The sequence below is a fragment of the Theropithecus gelada genome, chromosome 9, assembly GCF_003255815.1.
Source record: "Theropithecus gelada isolate Dixy chromosome 9, Tgel_1.0, whole genome shotgun sequence".
NCBI classification, from domain to species: domain Eukaryota; kingdom Metazoa; phylum Chordata; class Mammalia; order Primates; family Cercopithecidae; genus Theropithecus; species Theropithecus gelada.
The window spans coordinates 42674660-42697089 of record NC_037677.1 but is presented as its reverse complement, the minus strand read 5'-3'; the positions used below and the strand labels follow the sequence as shown (position 1 = coordinate 42697089).

The following is a 22430-nucleotide window of genomic DNA, read 5'->3' as shown; positions in this document are numbered from 1 at the left end:
TTGTGATTATATTCAGTTCCCTAAATTTCCACATGAAATTTTAGACCAGCTTGTTAGTTTCTTCAAAAAGGCAGATGGGATTTTGGTAGGGATTGTGTTGAATTTAGATATTAATTTGGCAGTTATTGCCATCTTAACCATATGAACACTATTCAGTGCCTTTCCATTTACTTAGGCTGTCTTTAATTTCTTCCATCATTGTTTTGTGGTTTTCAGACTATAAGCTCTGTATTTCTTTGATTACAGTTATAAGTATTTTATTCTTTTTGATGCTATTGTAAATGGAATTTATTTATTTATTTGTCTGTTTGCTTAATTGTTTATTTTTTGAGACAGAATTTTGCTCTTACTGCCCAGGGTGGAGTTCATTGTCACGATCTCGGCTCACTGCAACCTCTGCTTCTGGGATTCAAGCGATTCTGCTGTCTCAGCCTCCCAAGTAGCTGGGACTATAGGCACCTGCCACCATGCCTGGCTAACTTTTTTGTATTTTTAGTAGAGATGAGGTTTCACCATGTTGGCCAGGCTGGTCTCAACCACCTGACGTCAGGTGATCCACCCACCTCGGCATCCCAAAGTGCTGGGATTACAGGCTTGAGCCATTATGCCCCACCGGAATTCTGTTTAAAATTTTATTTATGATTTGTTTGTTGTTAGTGAACTTGCACTCTGCAACATTGTTGAACTCTTTTTTTAGTTTTAATATTGTTTTAGCAGATTCTTTAAGATTTTCTATATGCACGAGGAGTCAACTGCAAGTACAGATAGTTTCACTTTTTTTTTTTCAATCTGAATTCCCATTCCCCTTGCTTTTCTTGACTAGAATCTCCTGTGTGATGTGTAACCAGCAAGAGGACATTCTTGTCTTTTTTTTGTTCTTAGAGTAAAATCATTGTACCTTTCATTATTTAGTGTGATGTTAGTGGTGGACTTTTTGTAGATGCCTTTAATCAGGCTGAGGAAGTTTAACTGTATTCCTGGTTTGCTGATTGTTTTTATAGAGAAGATCGGCATTGGATTGGGTTAAATGCTTTTTCTCTATACCGAGATGATCATGTGGTTATTGTTTCTTTTCTACTTAACGTGGTGTATTAATTGATTTTCAAATGATAAACCAAACTTGCATTACTAGGATAAATCCCACTTGATCACTGTATGTAATCCTTTTTATATACTATTATACGAAATTTGCTAGTATTTTGTTGAGGATTTATAGGTCTGTAATCATGACACATGGATCTGTAGTTTTTTTCATGTCTGATTTTGGTACCAGGGTAGTATTGGGATCATAGAATGAGCTGGCAAGTGTTTCTTCTAATTTTTTTTTGGAGTTTTTGAGTAATTGATAATTCTTTTTAAATGTTTGATAAAATTCTCCATTGAACCCATATGGATCTGTGTTTTGTTTTTGTTTTTGTAGTGGGAAGTTTTCTTGTCTGTTTTTTGTCTGGAGACAGGGTCTCACTGTATTGCCCAGGCTGGAGTACAGTGGTGCAGTCATGGCTCACTGCAGCCTAACTTCCCAGGCTCAGGCAATTTTCCCACCTCAGCCTCCCAAGTAGCTGGGACTACAGGCATATGCCACCACATCCAGCTAATTTTTTGTATTTTTTTTGGAGAGATGGGGTTTCACCATGTTGCCTGGGCTGGTCTCAAACTCCTGAGTTCAAGTGATCCGCCTGCCTTGGCCTCCCAAAGTGGTGGGATTACAGGCATGAGCCACTGCATCCCACCTGTAATGAGGAGTTTTAAATTTACAACTTCACTCTTTTTACTTGCATAGGTCATTTCAGATTTTTCTTTTTCTTCTTGAGTTGGTTTTAGTCGTTTTTGTTTTATGGATATTTCCATTTTGTTGAAGTTAATTTGTTGGCATACATTGTTCCTACCATTCTTTGTAATTATTTTTAGTTCTGTAAGAGTACTAGTAATAAATACATTGTTAATCTCTACGTTTAGTAATTTGAATCTTCTTTTTTTTTTTTCAATGTCAGTCTAGTTAGAGGTTTGTGTATTTTGTTGATCTTTTCCAGGAATCAGCTATTGTTTTTCTGTTCTCTAGTTCATTAATTTTTACTCTATAATCTTTATGCTTTCCTGCCTTCTGCTTGCTTTGGGTTTGTATTGCTGCTCCTATCCAGTGTTTTAAGGTGGAAAATTATTGATTTGAGATCTTTTTTAATATGGTTATTACAGATACAAATCTCTCTCTAAGCATTGCTTTATCTGTGTTCCATAAGCTTGAGTATGTCTTCATTTTTATCTTAAAGCATTTTTTAAAATTTCCCTTCTTATTGCTTGACTCTTTTTTTTTTTTTAACTTTGGAATGTGTTATATAATTTGTGCACATTTGTGCATTCTCAAAATTCCTTTGTCTTACTGATTTGTAATTTCCACTGTGGTCAGAGAATCGTTTTAAATTTATTCTGCGGAATGTTTCATGTGTACTTTTGAAGAATACCTTACTCCATTGTTTTTGAGTGGAATGTTCTGTCTACATCTCATAGATCTGGTTTGCTTTAGAGTGTTCTCTATATTTTCTGTTTCCATGTTTATATTGTGCCCAGTTGTCCTAACTATTATTGAAAATGGGGTATTACAGTTTGCAGTTAGTATCGTAGACTTATGTATTTTTTCTTTTAATTCTGTCAGTTTTTGCTAGACATACTTTGAGGCTCTGTTAGTAGTACATATGCTTAGAATTGTTATGTCTTCTTTATTGATTGACCCTTTTATTGTTATATTAATAAAATTCCCCTCTTTATCCCTAGTAAAATTTTTGTATTGAAGTGTATTTTGTGTGATATTAGGATAGCTACTCCAGCCTTATAGGTGCCATGTGCCTGATATATCTTTTTCTGTTTTCAAATTTTCAATCTCTTATAGACAGCACGTTTGGATTTTCACACTTTCGACAACCTGAGAATTATTGCTTTTTGATTGGATTTTCAAATCATTCCCTTTTTCCTGTTGTTACTGCTATACAGATGGTTCCTGACTTACAGTGGTTTGACTTATGATTTTTTTAACTTTTCAATGAGTTTATTGGGTTGAAACTGCTTTGTATGTTCAGGATTTATGAAGGTTCAACTTATATTTTTTCTAACTTTACTAGAATGTATTCCCATTTTAAGTGGAAAAACAGTATTTTCAACTAATTTGACTATTATCAGGATGTAACTTGATTGTAAGTCAAGGAGCATCTGTAGTTGGATTTACTTCTGCCATTTTTGTTTTCGGTCTTGTACTTTTTTGATACTCTATTCCTTTTACTTCTGCTTTCTTTTACATGACATGAGTATATTCTATTTTATTATTTTTATAGGTTTTGAGAGTACAAGTGCAGTTTTGTTACCCAGACATGTCACATAGAGGTGAAGTCTGGGCTTTTAGTGTGGCCATCAGCAGAATAGTATACATTGCAGCCATCAAGTAGTTTCTTACCCTTCACCCTCCTCCTCACCCCTCCAAGTCTCCAGTGTCTCTCATTCCACTTTGTATGTTTATGTGTACATAACATGAAATGAATATATTTTAGTATAACGTTTTAATTTTTAAAATTACTGTGTCCCTTTGAAAATTTATTTACGTAGTGGTTGCTCTAGAACTTACCTAATAAATCTTACCTTATCAAAATCTACTTCAGATTTCTACTACCTGAACTCTAGTAAAACACAGAAACAGTACTTATATATAGCTCTATTTCCTTTTCTCCATTTGTTATTTTTATATGTAGTACATATATATTTAAAATCCAACAATATATTGTTATACAGGCTGAGCATCCCAAATCCGAAAATCTCAAATGCTCTAAAATCTGAAACTGAGTGCCAGCATGCTCAACATGCTCAAAGGAAATGCTTGTTGGAGTAATTCAGATTTTAGATTTCTGGATTTGGGAAGCTCAACCAGTAAGTATAATGTAAACATTCCAAAATTTGGAAAAAATCCAAAGTCAGAAACACGTTTGATGCCAAGCATTTCAGATAAAGGATACTCAACCTGTAATTGTTACTTTATGTCATTTGATGTCTTTTTTTTTTCTTTTTAAACTTTAAAAAGATACATGTGCAGAACGTGGAGGTTTGTTGCATAGATATATGTGTGCCATGGTGGTTGACCCATCCTCTTAAGTTTCCTCCCCTCACCCCCAACCGCTCAACAGGCCCCAGTGTGTGTTGTTCCCTGCCCTGTGTTCATGTGTTGATGCCTTTTAAAGAAGCTGAAAGAAAGATAGGGAGTATCTATTCATAGAGTTTGTTATACTAACCTTCTTATTCATCATTTCTGCTTTAATTCATTTGTTTGTGTGGATTCTGAGTTACCATCTAGGGTAATTTCCTTACTCTAGCACAGATTTGTTCCTCTGTCTGTTTTTTTTTTTCCCCCTGAGATGGAGTCTTGCTTTCTTGCCCAGACTGGAGTGCAGTGGCATGATCTGGGCTCACTGTAACCTCCGTCTACTGGGTTCAAGCGATTCTCCTGTCTCAGCCTCCTGAGTAGCTGGGATTACGGGCATGCGCCAACACACCCAGCTAATTTTTGTGTTTTCAGTAGAGACATGGTTTTGCCATGTTAGCCCGTCTGGTCTCTAACTTCTGACCACAGGTGATCTGCCTACCTGGGCCTCCTAAAGTGCTGAGATTACAGGCGTGAGCCACCACACCCAGCCACTCTGTTTATTTTTTTGCTTTATTCTTTTTTTTTTTTTTTGCTTTATTATTTATTTCCTTGTTTATAAATGTATTTATTTATTTTTGAAACAGAGTCTCTCTGAGTCATTGTGAGGCTAGAGTGCAGTGGTAGGATCCCAGCTCATTGCAGCCTCAGCCTCCTGGACTCAAACAATACTCCCACCTCAGCCTCCTGAGTAGCTGAGACTATACGTGTGTGCCACTGTGCCCGGCTAATTAAACCAATTTTATTTTTTAGAGATGGGGTCTCAGTATGTTGCCTAAGCTGATCTTGAACTCCTGGGCTTAACTGATCTCCTGCTTCAGCCTCCCAGAGTGTTGGGATTACTGGCGTGAGCCACCGTGCCTGGCCTGCCTTATTGTTAAATATATTGCATTTCTATATGTTATAGGTCCAACAATGCAGTTATAAACATTGACTTATACATATTTACTTATTAAATTGGGTAGGAAAAGAAAGAAAAATGTGCCTTTTTTACTCTCTCGTATCATTGCCTTTACCCACAATAATTGTGGATTTGAACTAGTGTTTGGAATCACTTGTTTTCACCTTAAAGAACTTCTTTTCTTTCTTTTATGGTTAGTCTACTAGCAGTGGATTCTCAAGTTTTTTTGGTTTCTATTTGTTTTTTAATTTGAGGATTTTAAATTTTCACCCTCCGTTTTGCAAATAGTTCTGCTATTTTAGGGGACAGGTTATTAAAAAATTTTTTTTTTCAGTACACTGAATATGTCATCCTGCCTCCTTCTGGCCTCTACTGCCTCTGATGAGAAGCCATATGTTAATCTTAGGACATTCCCTTGCATGTGAGGAATTGTATTTCTCTTGATGCTTTCAAGATTTTCTCTTCGTCAACAGATTTGCAAGTTTTTGGCATCTTTTTTTTTTTTTAAATAATGGAAAACTTCACGAACTTGTGTGTCATTCTTGTGTAGCTGCTATGCTAATCTTCTTGGTATTGTTCCAGTTTTAGTATATGTGTTACAAAGAGCATAGCCATTCATTTGTTTGAATATTTTTTCTGCTACTTGATATTTCTCCACTTGTTCTGGTACTTCTGTTATGAATATATTGGTGTAGTTAATGGTGTTCCTCATTTTTTTGAGGGCTTCTTCATTTTTCATCACTCTTATTTCTCTTTGTTCTTTAGATTACTTAATCTCTATTGAGCCATCTTCAAGTTTACTGATTATTTTGCCAGCTACAACCTTTTTTTTCTATTTTTTCCTTTCTGAGATGGTTTTGCACTTTTTGCCCAGGCTGCAGTGCAGTGGCACTATCTTGACTCACTATAACCTCCGCCTCCCGGGTTCAAGCAATTCTCTTGCCTCAGCCTCCAGAGTAGCTGGGATTACAGGCACGTGAGCTACCATGCTCAATTTTTTTGTATTTTTAGTAGAGACGGGGTTTCACCATGTTGGTTAGGCTGGTCTCGAACTCCTGACCTCAGGTGATCTGCCTGCCTCGGCCTCCAAAGTGCTGTGATTACAGGCGTGAGCCACCCCACCCAGCCCAATCTTTTGGTGAGTCATTCTAGTGAGTTTTCCATTGCAGTTATAATATTTGAATCCAGAATTTTCATTGTATTCTTTTCTGTCTTCTTACTGATATTTTTCTGTTTGATGAGGCATCATCATACCTCCCTTTTCTGAGTAGTGTTTCTTTGTGAGCATATTTGTTTTCATTTTTATTTTTATTTTTTATTTTGATGTGGTCTCGCTCTGTCTCCCAGGCTAGAGTTCAGAGGCATGATCTCAGCTCACTGCAACCTCTGCCTCCCAGGTTCAAGCCATTCTCTTACCTTAGCCTCCAGAGTAACTGGGATTACAAGTGCCTGCCACCACACCCAGCTAATTTTTGTATTTTTAGTAGAGACAGGGTTTCACCATGTTGGCCAGGTTGGTCTTGAACTCCTGACCTCAGGTGACCTACCTGCCTCGACCTCCCAAAGTACTGGGATTATAGGTGTGAGCCACTGTGCCCGGCCTGAACATATTTATAATAGCTGCTTTGAGGTCAGCTAAGTCTGATATCCAGATCTTCTCAAGGGCAGTTGCTATTAACTACCGTTTTTCCCGTATATAAGTGACAGTCTCCCGTTCGTTTGTATGTCTTGTAATTTTTTTGTTGAAGAGTAGACATTTTAGAGAATACTTTGTGCTTTCTCTAGATACTGGTTCCTCTGTTCTCTCTAGGCTTGTTGTTGTTTCTTATTAGGTGACTTGACTGTACTATTTGAGAGAAGCTTTTTCACTCCCATTGGGTTCTCACTGATGTTGCTTGTCAGAGGGCTCCTGCTTAGAAATGCACACTGTCTTTAGGATGGCAGTGGTGTTAACAGTGCTCTCTTTGAGTGTCACTTTCTGTGATGGCTGTGTTAGCCTGTCTGCCTCTGTTGGTGTTACACTTTGCTGATAGCCTCTACTGATTGCTGACATACTGCTCTGTTGTTTTCAACACTGTCCTGGACCATATGTTGCTCTTAGTTTGCTCTTGTTAAATTTGGGTTCTTTCTAGAGGGTTGTCTTTGAGGCTTTGAGTTTGCTTTTTATGTTGCCATTCTGAAAGTCACCTCCTAGAAAACATAAATTTAAAAATCATTACTGTGGAGAATCTGTGTATGCATTTGTGTGAGTGTCTCTGGTAGATAGGAACATATCTAATTGCCCTGGATGTCTCTTCTTAGCCATCTCTTTCCCTTGCTCTCGCCAGTAAACTTTCATTTGGTCTGTGGTTTAGCTTGTTGCTGTCATAGAACTGCCACCCTCTTCTTAATTGGTTATCACTGAATTTCCATCCTTTTTGAGGGTGACCTCAGGCTTGCACTCACCCACACTCTGTTCTGAACAAAGTGAGTTTTCTGGAGGAGAGTTTTGGAACTCTCTGTCCTGTCCTGACAGCTGGCCCTAGGTGAAAGTCCTGCTCCATTATTTGGGATCTGGAGGCTACTGCAGTGTTTTGCTTTTCTCTGATGGATGACACTGTACTTAATGATCAGGGATCTGGGTTGGGGCAGTAGTCTCTGGTCTTCTTGGTTTATTTTGGAATCTGTTCTCAATGGGCTAGGTGGGCATTGTACTCCACTCTTCTCAGACTGCCATGACTGGGCTGGATATTTTAATTGGGGTGGTGGAAGAAGCTGGCTCAAGGCCTTTTGGCAGTTCTTTCTTAGAACTTGAAGCCGTGGGGATTGAGAGGTGCTGTTGGCTTGCAAGAGATAGATGCACACACAGAGAGGTCTGGAGATCTGTAAAGGGGCCTCAATGAATGTTCAGCAAAGTACTAATCAGCTCATGTATATGAGGAAATGAGTGAAATAACTTTTGAAAAGAATCAGAGGAAACAGTACACAGTACTCGCATAGGGCCTGGAAAAGGACTGATCCTGCCAGCCAGAGTGGAAAAATTCGTAATTCAGAGTACTGGGTAGAGTGTTTAGAAAGGTCTTTTCTCCATGGTGAGGAGTAATGTTCCACAAACTGAGCACTGCTTCAGATTTGCCTAACAAATCATAAAAGCAAGACCTGAAAGTGTCACATTGTTTCCAAGAGACTTAAATGCATCATACAGCAAAGCACAAAATTACTTATTGGAAGCCAAAAGTACCCAGCATCCAACCAAGTAAAGCTCTCAGTCTTCCATCCATTGAAATATTACCAGACTTACAGACATATGAGAAAACATGAGCTTTCTCAAAGAGACTAACCAGGAAATTGAAATGGACTCAGAATTGCCATAGATAGTAGAATTAACTGATAAGTTCATTGAAAGCAGTATTATAATTGGGTTCCATATGTTCTAAAACTTAAGTAGAGACACGGAAGATTTAAAAAAAGAACCCAAATCAGAATTCAGTATAACAGAAAAGATAGAAATCAGATTTCTAGAAATGAAATGAAAACTATAATGCTTGAGATGAAAAATACATGGCCAGCCTTTGGTGTCTCACACCTGTAATCCCTGCACTTTGGGAGGCCAAGGCAGGTGGATCTCCTGAGCTCAGGAGTTTGAGACCAGCCCAGGCAACATGGTGAAACCTCGTCTGTAGCAAAAATGCAACAACAAAAAAATTAGCTGGGTGTGGTGGTGCATGCCTGTGGTGGTCCTAGCTACTTGGGAGGCTGAGGTGAGAGGATCACTTGAGCCTGGGAGGTGGATGTTTCAGTGAGCCGAGATTGCACTTGTGCACTGCAGCCTGGGTGATGGAGTGAGACCCTGTCTCCCCACTTCTGAAAAAAGAGTAACACATAGGGCAAGAACTGATGGCAGTTTAAACATTACCGAAGAAAAAGTTTAGTGAACTTGAACACATAGTAATAGAAGCCATCCAAATGAAACAGAGAAAAAGCATATTTGAAAAATAAGCAAGCCCTTGTGCCGGGTGCAGTGGCTCATGCCTGTAATCCCAAAACTTTGGGAGGCCAAGGCGGGTCTATCACGAGGTCTAGAGATCGAGACTATCTTGGCCAACATGGTGAAACCCCGTCTGTACTAAAAATACAAGAATTAGCCGGGCATGGTGGCAGGTGCCTGTAGTCCCAGCTACTCAGGAGGCTGAGGCAGGAGAATCACTTGAACATGGGAGGCGGAGGCTGCAGTGAGCCGAGATTGCACCGTTGCACTCCAGCCTGGCAACAGAATGAGACTCTGTCTCAAAAAATAAAAGCAAGCCCCTGTGAGCTTTAGGAGAATTTCAGGTAGTCTCTAACACACATGGAATTGGAGTCTCTAAAAGGAAAGTGGGAAAAGAACAGAAAACAATATTTTAAGAATGATTAAAAAATTTCCAAATGTGATGGGAACCTACCAATCTAAGAAGCTCATCAAACCCTGAGCACAGGAGGCATGAAGAAAACTACACCAAGCCTCATGAATGCTCTAAATCAGTGTTAAAATGAAATCCTCAAAGCAGCCAGAGATAAAGGACATGTTTTATGGAGGAACAAAGGTAAGGATGATAGCAGATTTCTCCTTAAATGAGGCAACAGAGAAAATAGTAGAACATTAATTTTAGTTTTAAAAGCAAAAAAACTCAATGTAGAGTTGTATACTTGGTAAAAATAGCTATGAGAAACAGTGAAGAAATAAGGACATTCCAGGTAAACAAAGCTGAAAGATTTCCTCTCCAGCAGACCTGCACCACAAGAGGTGTTCTGATGTCTGATGGAAATCTGGATCTACCCAGGGGGATGAAGAACAGGAAATGTTGACTACTTGGATATGTATACAAGATATTTTTCTTTATGTAAATCTCTAAAAGATACTGACTTTGTACAAAAATAACATCAAATGTATTGTGGGGTTTATAACATATTTAAAATATATGACAATCACAGCCTAAAAAGGCTATGAAAAGGAAGTAAAGTATATACTATTGGAAGATTCATATATGTACTATTACTGAAAAGTACACTGACTAAAGGTTTTATAAACATTGATGATCACAGAAAATATAAATGGTCTAAAACACCCCATTTAAAGGCAGAGATTTCTGGATAAGATAAATAAAAATAAGATCCAGTCATGCTGCCTATAAAGGCAACATGTTAGATTCAGAGACAAATAGATAAACAAAAAGAATGGGAAAAGATATAGAATGGTAAAATTATTCACAAGGCTGCAGTGCTCTGACAGCCAGATGAAATAGCTTTCAGAGCCAGGAATACCAGTGATAAAGTTTTTTTCCTATTGATAGAGATCAGTCTATCAAGAGGATTTAACAATCCTAAACTTAGGTTAGTTACAGATTTGCAAAATATTTGAAGCAAAATCTGATAGACGTGGAAGGATAAATAGATCCACAGTTATAATCAGAGGTTTTAGCATCCTTTTAATAATTGATAAAACAGGAAATGAAAAAGGAGCAAAGATATAATAGACTTAACCCTAAATAACTTGACATTTATAAAATATCTTCTGCACCCTCCTCCCCAAATAAAACAGTGGAATATACATTCTTTCCAAGGGCAGATGAATGCATATATTTACAAAGGTAAATCACATTCTTGATTATAAAACAAACCTTAATAAATGTAAAAGGATTGAAGTCATGTATTTTCTCCCACCATAAATGGTTTAAATTTAGTTAAATTAAAAATCAGTAACAGAAGTATCTAAAAAATCCCTAATAGTTGGAAACTGAATATACTTCTACATAATGGATGCCTCAAAGAAGAGTTAGAAGAGGAAATTAGAAAGTATTTTGAACTTTGGGTTAAGGAAAACAGAATTTATGGGAAATTTACTTGTAAGAAATTTAGATATAGGAAATATAAAAAACATATAATACTCATTGATTTCATTGTTTTCCATTTTGATCCTTACTCCTTTTTTCTACTTACTTTTGAGTTTAATTTACTTTTTTCTAACTTTTTAAGGTGGAAGCACCTGAGGTCATTAATTTGAGATCTTTCTTGTGCAACACAAATAAGCAGTGTGTGCTTGTATTATGTGCGTATATATCCACTATCTGTAAATGCATATATGAAGTTTCCACAATATGTAAATGCATATATGAAGTTTCTCATATATGGGATATAATGTATTATGTGTAATATATATTAAACATATTATGAAGTTTAACTTGTGTTGAATAAGAAGAAAGGTCTAAATCAATGGTCTCAGCTACTTGCACTTTGAGAATGTAGAAATGAAGACAAATCTATATAGTAGTAGAAGAAAATAAATAACAAAAAACAAAATGGAGAACAATATAATCTGTAAAAACAGAAAAACAATTGAGAAGATCAGTGAAATCCAAAGCTGTTTCATTAAGATCGATAAAATGGATAAACTTCTAGGTGGAACAGGTTATCAATATCAAAAATAAGAATGATGTATCACTGAAATTCTATAGATATTATGAAGGAAGTGAAGGAATACTATACCTGTAAGTTATCAATTTGACGATTTTGATGAAATGAACAGTTTACTCCAAATAAACAGCTACTACTGCTTACTCCAAAACAAATAGATAACCTTTCCACAAAGGTCCCCAGATGCTTCAGTAGTGAATTCCAGCAAAAATTAATAGTACCAATTCTATACAGACTTCTCCAGAAAATTCAAGAAGAGGGAATACTTCCTAAATCATTCTTTGAGTCCAGCATTGCCCTAATAACAAAACCAGACAGAGACATTGCAAGGAAAGAAAGCTGTAGACCTGTGTCCTTCATGAACATAAATTCAAAAACTCTAGGGATTGGAAACCAGTGGTATATAACAAGGTTATTAATACCTCATGACCAAGTGTGGTTAATCCCTGGCAGGCTTTTTCATCATTTGAAAAGCAGTCAGTATAATTCCCTGTGTCTAAGCCAACTTCATGGTTAGGTAACTTGTGCAGTCACATGTTGCTGCACTCTTGTAAGAAGGGATCCTGTACTTCGCTTAGTGCCCTGCTGTTGCCATCTTGAAGTTCTTCACAGTTTTATTTTTGAACTTGTGATTTGTATGTGAAGTTTGATGGACACTGGACTATGTGTGCAAGTAGACAGGATACTTGAGAGGCAGTGCCCTACTAAGCTGTTGGTCTGTGTAGTATGGCCTGGGAGTGTCCTGGAATTGTGTGCAGGTGGCCAAGGCAATGACCTTTGTCTGCACTGGTTGCAGCAGCAGCAAACTCACAAACAGTTGCACCCCAAAGAGGACCCACAGTGTGAGGCTGGCTTGCTTGTCTCTCCCCTAAGTCTGTCCCTCTGACATTCTTAGGAAATACTAATTTTCTGGGCTGAGTACTGGGACAGTAACCTCCAGCTTTGAGGCAGTCATCATTGTCAGTAAAGTATTAGAAAATAAAAGCATACTTGTGCACATTGTGTTAAGGGACACTAGGCAGTTACTAGAATTCTTTGGAGTGTAGATTCTCTGGTCTCAAGAACTGCTGCAACATTGCAAAGCAAATATCCACAGGCTTAGAAATAGGAATTTCATTTGATGGGAGAGAACATTATTTTCGTATGAAATTTTGGTTGAAACAAATCAGTTTTAAAAATAGGCTTTTTTTGCATTTGAAAATACAGCAATACACTGCATAAACAGGTGTTTCCAATTATATGCAAATCATGAAGCCATTTTTGGTTTCTTATACAAGATGTAGGAAATGTCAGAGGAAACATTAAAATGCCATTGTATAAATTTACATGTAAAATTGAATTCAGTTTTGTACAAAACTAATGTTCACGAAGAATTTCAGAGAGCTGCTACTCCAGTCTTTGTCTATATTTACCAAAACTTGTATTTTTTTAACTTTTATTGTATAATAATATATCAGAAATCAGAAATTTAGCCCATATTGCCACAACATATAAAGAACCAACAGGTCCCTAATGATTGCATCAGCTGAAAAAATCAACCTTCTCAAATAAAAAATAGCAAAAATTACTTATCTTGCATTTGCCAAGAACATATATTACTTTCAATTACATATTGAAAATGAAGTTGCTAAAAATATAAATTTTGATGACTTAATAAATGAATTTGCAAAAAGAATGCCAGAAAATCTAATGATCAGTCAAGATATATTAACAAACTATTAGTAATTATTGTATTATTTAAAGTTATTACAACAAAACTTTTTTGTGATTGTAAATTTATGTTGTTTTGTATTACTATTATACCTGTATTTTACAAGTAATAAAATATATTAAAAGAAAAAAACATAATTTATTTTACTTTTTACTATACTTCCTTTTATACATTCTGAGTAACCTCACATTTTTATTTTCCACTGGCCCCATCAATTATGTAGTCATCTCTGCCCTGTATTAAAAAGAAAAATATAGGAAAAAAGTCAAACCCATATGACCATTTCAGTATAAGCGGAGAAAACATTTGACAAAATTTAGCATCCATTTCTAATTAAAACTCTCAAATGAAGAATAGAAGATAACTTTCTTTAATCTGATAAAAGTCATCTATAGAAAATGTACAATTGACATTGTATATAATTGTGAAAAACGGTATGATTTCTTTTCAATATCAGGAACATGACAAGGATGTCCACTCATACTTGATAGTGTAATATATACTACCTAGTATAACCAAGGAAGAAAAAGAAAGGAGACTAGAGTGGAAAAGAAATAGAAATGTCTTTATTCACAAAAGATATGATTATCTATGTAGGAAATCTAATGGAGTCTCCCAAGATATGGGAAAAAGAATGACGAATTATTAAGTGTAGCTAGGTGGCAGGAGAAAAATATGTAAAAATGAATTTTACTTATATATATTAGCAATGATCAATTGGAAATTGAAACTTTTGAAAGTTCTATTTGCAATAGTATCAAAAATGTTTTTTTGAATAGCTATGTCTGGCAAAAGATGTGAAAGGCCACACTGGAAACAATCCACTGCAGAGAGAAATTGAAGACCTAAACAAGTGGAACTCCCTGCTTATGTCAGAAAGCTCAATATTGCTGACATGGTTTGTTGTTAAAATGATTTATAGATTTAAAATAATATTTGGCAGGATTTCTTGTAGTAATTGAGTACATAATTCTAAACCTTATGTGGAAATACACGGGAACCAGAATAACTAAAACTTCGAAAAATAAAAGCTGAGTTATATGGATAGTATTACCTGATTTCAAGACTCATTATCAAAGTAAAAGTTTGCTGAGACTTGGTATTTTTGTCCAGAGTACTTTTTCTTCAATTTCAACATCTAGTAGTTTTATTAAGATATGTTTTAGAGAAAAGTGTTGCTGAACAGGTTCATGATGGTTCCTTTGAATATGTGGATCAGGTCTTTTATTTTTGGACAGTTTTCTTAGATTATACTTTTTAATATTAGATTTATTCCATTGTTTTCTTTTTTCTTCTTTAAGGACTGTAATATATATACTATATTATAATTTTATTTATTTAATTGTAGACCAACTTTATCCAGAACTTTCTGATCTCATTTTCTTTTTTCTTACTCTTTTAAAATTATTGCTGCTTCTCTTTTTTCTTGTTTCATTCTCCTTTACAATGCTGTTTATTTAAGTTTCAGTCAAATGTAGTTTCCCCTTTGGCTCTGTTTTAGTTTACTCAGGCTGCTGTAACAAAATGCAACAGACTGGGTAGCTTAAATAAATTTTCTCACAGTTGTGGAGGCTGGAAGTCTAAAGTCAAGGTGCCAGCAGAGTTGGTTTCTGGTGAGGTCTCACTCCTTGGCTTACAAATGGCATTTTCTTCTGGTGCCCTCACACAGCCTTTTCTCTGTGCATGTGACTAGTGGTTGGGGGTGGCGAGTGGGGGGAGAAAGAGAGCTCATGTGTGTGCTTTCCAGTTTCCCCCTCTTCTTATAAGGACACCAATGCCGTTGTATTAGTTTCTTACCCTTATGCCCTCATTTAACCTTAGTTAATCTCCTTAAAGTCCCCATCTTCAAATACAGTCACACTGGAGGTTGGGGTTTTAACCTATACATTTTTTGAGGGGCAAAGTTTAGTCCATCACAGATTCCTTAATTAGGAATGTCTTTAATAAGTCTTTAATAAGACTGTAATTCGTCTTATTTTCTGTGATTACTCTGTCCTCTTTACAACTTCATTCCTGAGTTTGATTACCCTTTGCCTCTTTAGTTTGCATACAATCCAAGTCTCTTCTCTTGGATTTCCCAGTAGCCTGAGCTTTAATCTGCGTGAACTCAGACATCTTCTGAGTATTTTCCCACTCATAGTGAAACTTTCCCTTTCTGGGAGTAGTTTTGTGTTTCATCCTCTTTGGGCTGTCTGTCTCCTCTATTCCATGTGATCACCACAGTCTCTGGCTGATTCTCTTTGTAGGCATAGGCTGTCACTTTTTGCTATATTTGAATATCTGTTCCTTAGTGATATTTGAAATTAGTAATATTCTCCATCTCCTAGTTATGCTAAAGTCATGGGTTGTTATAGATAATATTATTTGCTCCACTTATGCTGATGTTTATAGTTCTTGGGGGGATGCATGGAGAAATACAGATGTAACTAGTTGCTATTATTCTTCTTACATTAGAAACTAGATGTGTACATTCAAATAGTTAAATTCCCCTCTGTTTTTCCACTAGCCTAGGCCCTTTGTTTCTGGTTTTTGTTTTTGTTTTTTCACCCCAAACCCATGACATACAAAAAATATGCACTTGCAGTTATGTTCATCTCTGGAAATTGGCCAAAAAACCAGGTCAGCTACAACATAGGGCATTTGTATAAAGATTTCATTCCCTAAGAAATGTTTCGGTATTTATATGGTAAGATTAATTTTGCTTGTTTCTAGAAGTCTGGACAGCTGATCACCTGAAAGAGAGGAGCCAAGAAAACCAATCTAAACATTTGTGGGAAGTTGTATTCATCAATAATGAAATGCTGACTAAGGAACAAGGTAATGTAATAGGAATACCATTTAACGTGGATGTAAGTTCTTTTCCTTCCAGAAAAATGTTCTGTCAGTGTGACTCATGTGGAATGAGTTTCAACACTGTTTCACAATTGGTTATCAGTAAGATGAACTATTTAGGAAAAAAGTCTGATGAATTTAATGCCTTTGGGAAGTTGGTACTCAATATTAAGCATGATGAAACTTATACTCGAGAGAAAAATGAAGTTTTGAAAAATAGGAACACTCTGAGTCATCATGAGAACACTTTGCAGCATGAGAAGATTCAAACTTTAGAGCACAATTTTGAATACAGTATATGTCAGGAAACCCTCCTTGAAAAGGCAGTATTCAATACACGGAAGAGAGAGAATGCAGAAGAGAATAATTGTGAATATAATGAATTTGGGAGAACTTCCTGTGATGGTTCATCCCTCTTGTTCCATCAGATACCTCCATCAAAGGACAATCACTATGAATTTAGTGATTGTAAGAAGTTCTTATGTGTGAAGTCCACCCTTTGTAAACATCATGGGGTACCTATGAAACACTATGATTGTGGTGAAAGTGGGAATAATTTCAGGAGGAAATTGTGTCTGTCACAGCTTCAGAAAGGTGATAAAGGAGAGAAACACTTTGAGTGTAATGAATGTGGGAAAGCTTTCTGGGAGAAGTCACATCTCACTCGACATCAGAGGGTGCACACAGGAGAGAAACGCTTTCAATGTAATGAATGTGGAAAAATGTTCTGGGAGAAGTCAAACCTCGGTAAACATCAGAGATCACACACAGGGGAGAAACCGTTTGAATGCAATGAATGTGGGAAAGCCTTTAGCCATAAGTCAGCTCTCACATTACACCAGAGAACACATACAGGGGAGAAACCCTATCAGTGTAACGCGTGTGGGAAAACTTTTTACCAGAAATCTGATCTCACTAAACATCAGAGAACACACACAGGGCTGAAACCCTATGAATGTTATGAATGTGGAAAATCCTTCTGTATGAATTCGCACCTTACGGTACACCAGAGAACTCATACAGGTGAGAAACCTTTTGAATGTCTTGAGTGTGGGAAATCCTTTTGTCAAAAGTCACATCTTACACAGCATCAGAGAACTCACGTAGGAGATAAACCTTATGAATGTAATGCATGTGGGAAAACTTTCTACCACAAGTCAGTGCTCACCAGGCATCAGATAATTCATACAGGGTTGAAACCTTATGAATGTTATGAATGTGGGAAAACCTTCTGCTTGAAGTCAGACCTAACAGTACATCAGAGAACGCACACAGGTGAGAAACCCTTTGCATGTCCTGAATGTGGGAAATTCTTTAGCCATAAGTCAACCCTCTCTCAACATTATAGAACACACACAGGGGAGAAACCCTACGAATGTCATGAATGTGGAAAAATCTTTTACAATAAATCATACCTAACTAAACATAATAGAACACATACAGGGGAGAAACCCTATGAATGTAATGAATGTGGGAAAACCTTCTGCCAGAAGTCACAACTCACTCAGCATCAGAGAATTCACATAGGGGAGAAACCCTATGAATGTAATGAGTGTGGAAAAGCTTTCTGCCATAAGTCAGCTCTCATTGTACATCAGAGAACCCATACACAAGAAAAGCCCTATAAATGTAACGAATGTGGAAAATCTTTCTGTGTGAAGTCAGGACTTATTTTACATGAGAGAAAGCACACGGGGGAGAAACCTTATGAATGCAGTGAATGTGGGAAATCCTTCAGTCACAAATCATCACTCACAGTACATCACAGGGCTCACACAGGAGAGAAATCTTGCCAATGTAATGAATGTGGAAAAATCTTTTACCGTAAATCAGACCTTGCTAAACATCAGAGATCACATACAGGGGAAAAGCCCTATGAATGTAACACATGCAGAAAAACTTTCTCTCAAAAGTCAAATCTCATTGTACATCAGAGAACACACATAGGAGAAAAACCTTATGAATGAAACGGATATTAGAAATTTCCAGCCACAAGTGAGCCTCCATAATGCCTCAGATTATTCACACTGTGGAGAAAGCCCTGTTGACATCCTGAATGTTCAGTAACTATCCACAAACTCGCCTTATGTTACTCCAAAGTAACAGTAGGGGATAAACCCAAGACTACAACAATTATAGGACAGCTTTTGTTAGGAAGTGATATTCTGTTGAATATTAGATGATTAATACTGGCATAAAACCTCATAGATTTTTTTGAATTTGTGAAAGTTTTTGGCAAAAATACAAACAAGAATATGTTTGAGTTTGCATCGAGGAGAAAATTGTCAATTTAAGAAATCTGAAGTGAAAATTTTGCTTAGAAACACAATATGACAAATTCTGTTTTGAGTTTGATGCCATAATAGTTTTTTGGGCACCTAACAATAATTTATAGATGTATATTGTGGAATGTAAAACTTTAAGAACTTAAAAAAAGTAATAATTAAAATAACCTCACAAGAAGTTGTAATGAGTACAGAGAATTCCCATGTGCACTTCACCAAACTTCCTCTAAGGATAATATACAATCATAGTATATGGTCAAGTCCAAGAAATCGATGTTACCTTGCTAGTAGATACAGACTTAACTCAGATTTTACTATGGTTTGTGTGCACTGTGTGTGTTTATGTGTGTGTGATTATATGAAACTTTTACCACTTTTACATTTGAGTAACCATCAACACAATTGGTTTACAGAACTGAAAAAGAATCTGAGATCTGTATTGTATCAGGATTACAAAGGAATCAGAATTTAGCCTCAAGTAGTTAGTTCCCTTGTTGTGTTAATAACCACATCCTTTCTGCAACCTTATCCCTTGCACCCACTTGACTATGAAGCTTCTTTTAAAGCATAAATTGAATAATTAGAGCAATAGCATTAAACACATCTGTGAATTATCCCTGAAGTTCATAGGACTTACATATGTACAAGTGGTATGTGATATAAATCGTTTCATACGCATAGTGGAATTAACCTAATTGTGAATAGGAAGTAGGTATCCTAATTTAGTAGTGGTTACATCATCAGACCAATCCCAGATGTTTGTCATGTCTTGAAACAGTTTAAAAGGAGACCACAGAGCTAATGTTTATCCATTTAAAAGTTATAAATCAAAATAACAAATTATCTAAAAAAAAAATCTATCCTGTACACGTGAAGATCTAGGCCTGCCTCTGTGTTGCTCCCTTTCTCTTCCTACCTGTGGCTCATCCCATGCCATGAAGTGCCTAGGGTACATATGTGAACACTCCCTTCAGCGTAAGTGATACTCCAAATTTTCTTTAAGCAGCTGCTCTCCAAGACAGGGCCCTGGAAAGAGGCCCACACATACAGCCCAGTTGCTGCCCAGGGCTCTTGGACTGTCATTTCAAGGCTCATTGTGCCCAGACAGGGATCTCGGCCTTCAGAGACTTTTGAGAATATGAAGAGGAGGGTTGAGGCTGGAGCACAGCCAGAATCAAGCTGGCGTGGGGCTATTATTGACAGTGTGAAGATTGTACACTACATTACGTGATCAGATCATACAAATAATCTAAGATTATACAGTCTGGTGATCCTAGATTACACAAGTAATCTAAATTCCACTTTAGGAAACTAGAAAAAGAAGAGCAAATTAAATCCAAAGTAACCTGGAAAAAAAGTAAAAATCAGTGACATTGAAAAGAGAAAATCAATAAAACCCAAAACTGGTTCTTTGAAAAAGTCAGTAAAATTGATAAACCTCTAGCTAGATTAAGAAAAAACAGAAGACAAATATTGCTAATACCAAAAAGGAAAGAGGCCATCACAGCTGATCCTATGATCACCAAAAGGATTAGAAAGAAATATGGACAACTCTGTCCATAAATTTGATAACTTAGCTAAAATGGACCAATTCCTTGCAAGATGCATTCTCGCAAAGCTCACACAAGGTAGACCTCAGTAGGCATATATATCTATTAAATAAATCTAAGTAGTAATTAATAACCTTCCAAGACTGGGCGTGGTGGCTCACACCTGTAATCCCAGCACTTTGGGAGGCCGAGGCGGGCGGATCACAAGGTCAGGAGTGCAAGGCCAGCCTGGTCAACATGGTGAAACCCTGTCTCTACTAAAAATACAAAAAATTAGCCAGACATGTTGGCACATGTGTGTAGTCCAGGCTACTCAGGAGGCTAAGGCAGAAGAATCGCTTGAACCTGGGAAGTGGAGGTTGTAGTGAGCCAAGATTGTGCCACTGTACTCCAGCCTGGGTGACAGAGTGAGACTCTATCTCAAAAAAAAAAAAAAAAATAATAATAATAATAAAACCTTCCAAAACAAAGTGCCAGGATCAAATGGCTTCACTGATGTGCATTTTTTGAGATACTTAAGGTAGAAATGATACCAAGTCTCTACCATCTTTTTCAGAAAATAAAAGCAGAGATAACACTTCCCAACTCATTTTGTGCACCCAGTATTACCCTAATACCAAAACCAGGCAAAGATATTACAAGAACGGAAAACTAGAGATCAGTATTTCCAGTGAACACAGGTGCAGAAATCCTCAAAATATTAGCAAATCAGGAATGCAAGGCTTGTTCAACATTTGATATTCAGTGCAGTCCATTGCATGCGTTAGCAGTTCGAAGATGAAATATGATCATATCAATAGGTACAGGAAAAGCATTTTACAAAATCCAATATCCATTCATGATAAAACCTCCAAACACAGAAGGAATACAGGAGAACTTACTCAATTTGATAAAGAGCTACTACAAAAAACCCTACAGCTAACATCATCCTTGATGTTTCCAACTAGATGCTTTCCCACTAAGATCAGGAACATGGCAAGGAACACCACTGCTTTTCAGCATTGTACTGGAAGTGCTATCTAATGCAGTGATACAAAAAAAAAAAAAAAAGGAAATAAAATGCACATAGATTTGGAAGGAGGAAATACAGCTGTCTTTGTTCACAAAAAACATGATTGTCTTTGTAGATAATTCTAAATAAACAGCAAAACCCCTGCTGACATTAATAAGCAATTATAGCGGGTTTGCAGGATATAGTCCTCAGGCAGATGATAAAAAGGAATTAGACATCAAGTCATTAAAAGACATGGAGGAACCCTAAATGCTTATGTTTAAGCGAAAACCAATCTGAAAAGGCTTTCTTTTTATGATTGCAATTATATGATATTCTGGGAGAGGCACAACTATCGAGCCAGTGAAAGGACCAGTAGTTGCTGAGAGTTGAGGGGAAGGGAGGGATGGCAGGTAGAGAGGTGATTTTTAGGGCAGTGAAAGTATTCTCTAGGGTAATGTAATTTGTCAAAACGCAGAGAATGGAAAACAGTGAAGGGAAAACAGCAAACCCTAATGTCAACTCTGGAGTTCAGTTAATAATATTATATCACTATTGGCTCATTAATTGTAACAAATGAACCATAATGATGCAAGATGTTAATAATTGGGGAGCCTGTGGAGGATGGGAGGGGTGAAGGGTTATATGAGAATTCTCTGTACTTTTCGCTCAATTTTTCTGTAACCCTAAAGCTACTCTAAAAAATGAAGTGTATTAAGTAAATAAATAAGTAAATAACCAACCAACCCTGAGGAACATCTTGTTTCTGTACTAAGGTGTTCTTTTGTTAGTCGTGTGTTTCTGACTGAACCTGTAAATCACCGTTAAAGAACATTTGAATTGCTTTTATACATCCTTAATATATTTTAAAATATGGTAACTGTGATCTGAAATTAAGGACTAGTATTCTTGGTTCTCTTGACATCTGAAACCAAAAGGGCCTCAAATGACCTAACCTCATTTCCATCCCCACTCTGCTTCCACAGGTGAGGTACCTTAGCAGATAGTCATCCCTGTCAAGGGGGCCAGGCACAGTTCCTACTTATTCCTAAGTAGTAAGATCTGATTCCCTGCCAGCTCTTGGAATTATTCACCAAACCCCTCACATCCTCCCACAGCAAACAGTGGTCACTGTACGCTCTGGATAATACAACTGCTCACCACAACCCCTCCTTTTCCACTCTGCTCCCAAGTAAAACGCTGTGTGGCTCTGTCCGGCATGTGGTGTCCTTCTCACCTTTCTGAGAGTTGGTGTGACTGATGCACTCACCTAGATCTTATCTGTCCAGTGTCAGGTGTTCAGTGTTCAATCTTTCTATAGCATCAGAGTGGGGATCCTTCCTTAACCATCAGGGTGAAAAGGAAGCAGTTACAACCATTGGCATAAACAGGATGGCCCATCCAAAGCCAGTGTCATCTAGTCTAATTTTAACTAACTGCTCTTGGCTAACTGACAGGTTCCATAATCTGGCAAAAGGCTTCTTGGACAGAACCACCAGTTGCTGGCAGGTTTGCACTTGGCCTGTGCTGTAATGCACTTTTCTTGGGGAA

The 22430-nt window shown here is 37.0% G+C and overlaps 1 protein-coding gene and 1 non-coding gene across 5 annotated transcripts in view; one reads left to right on the top strand and one right to left on the bottom strand.

Annotated features, from left to right (window-relative positions):
- ZNF33B (zinc finger protein 33B) overlaps nucleotides 1-18402 on the top strand; it is a 45782-nt gene extending 27380 nt beyond the window's left edge. For 3 of the 4 annotated variants that reach the window (XM_025397796.1, XM_025397798.1, XM_025397795.1), the window contains one exon: nucleotides 15934-18402. In XM_025397796.1, coding sequence (XP_025253581.1) covers nucleotides 15934-18020 — 2087 coding nt within the window. In that variant the 3' untranslated portion in view covers nucleotides 18021-18402. The remainder of the gene's footprint in view (nucleotides 1-15933) is intronic. The other variant, XM_025397797.1, reaches the window with a different exon arrangement.
- Nucleotides 5587-5690, bottom strand: LOC112632234. Its single transcript, XR_003121303.1, has one exon. It is a non-coding gene; the product is annotated as a U6 spliceosomal RNA (small nuclear RNA).
- Nucleotides 18403-22430: the final 4028 nt, after the last annotated feature.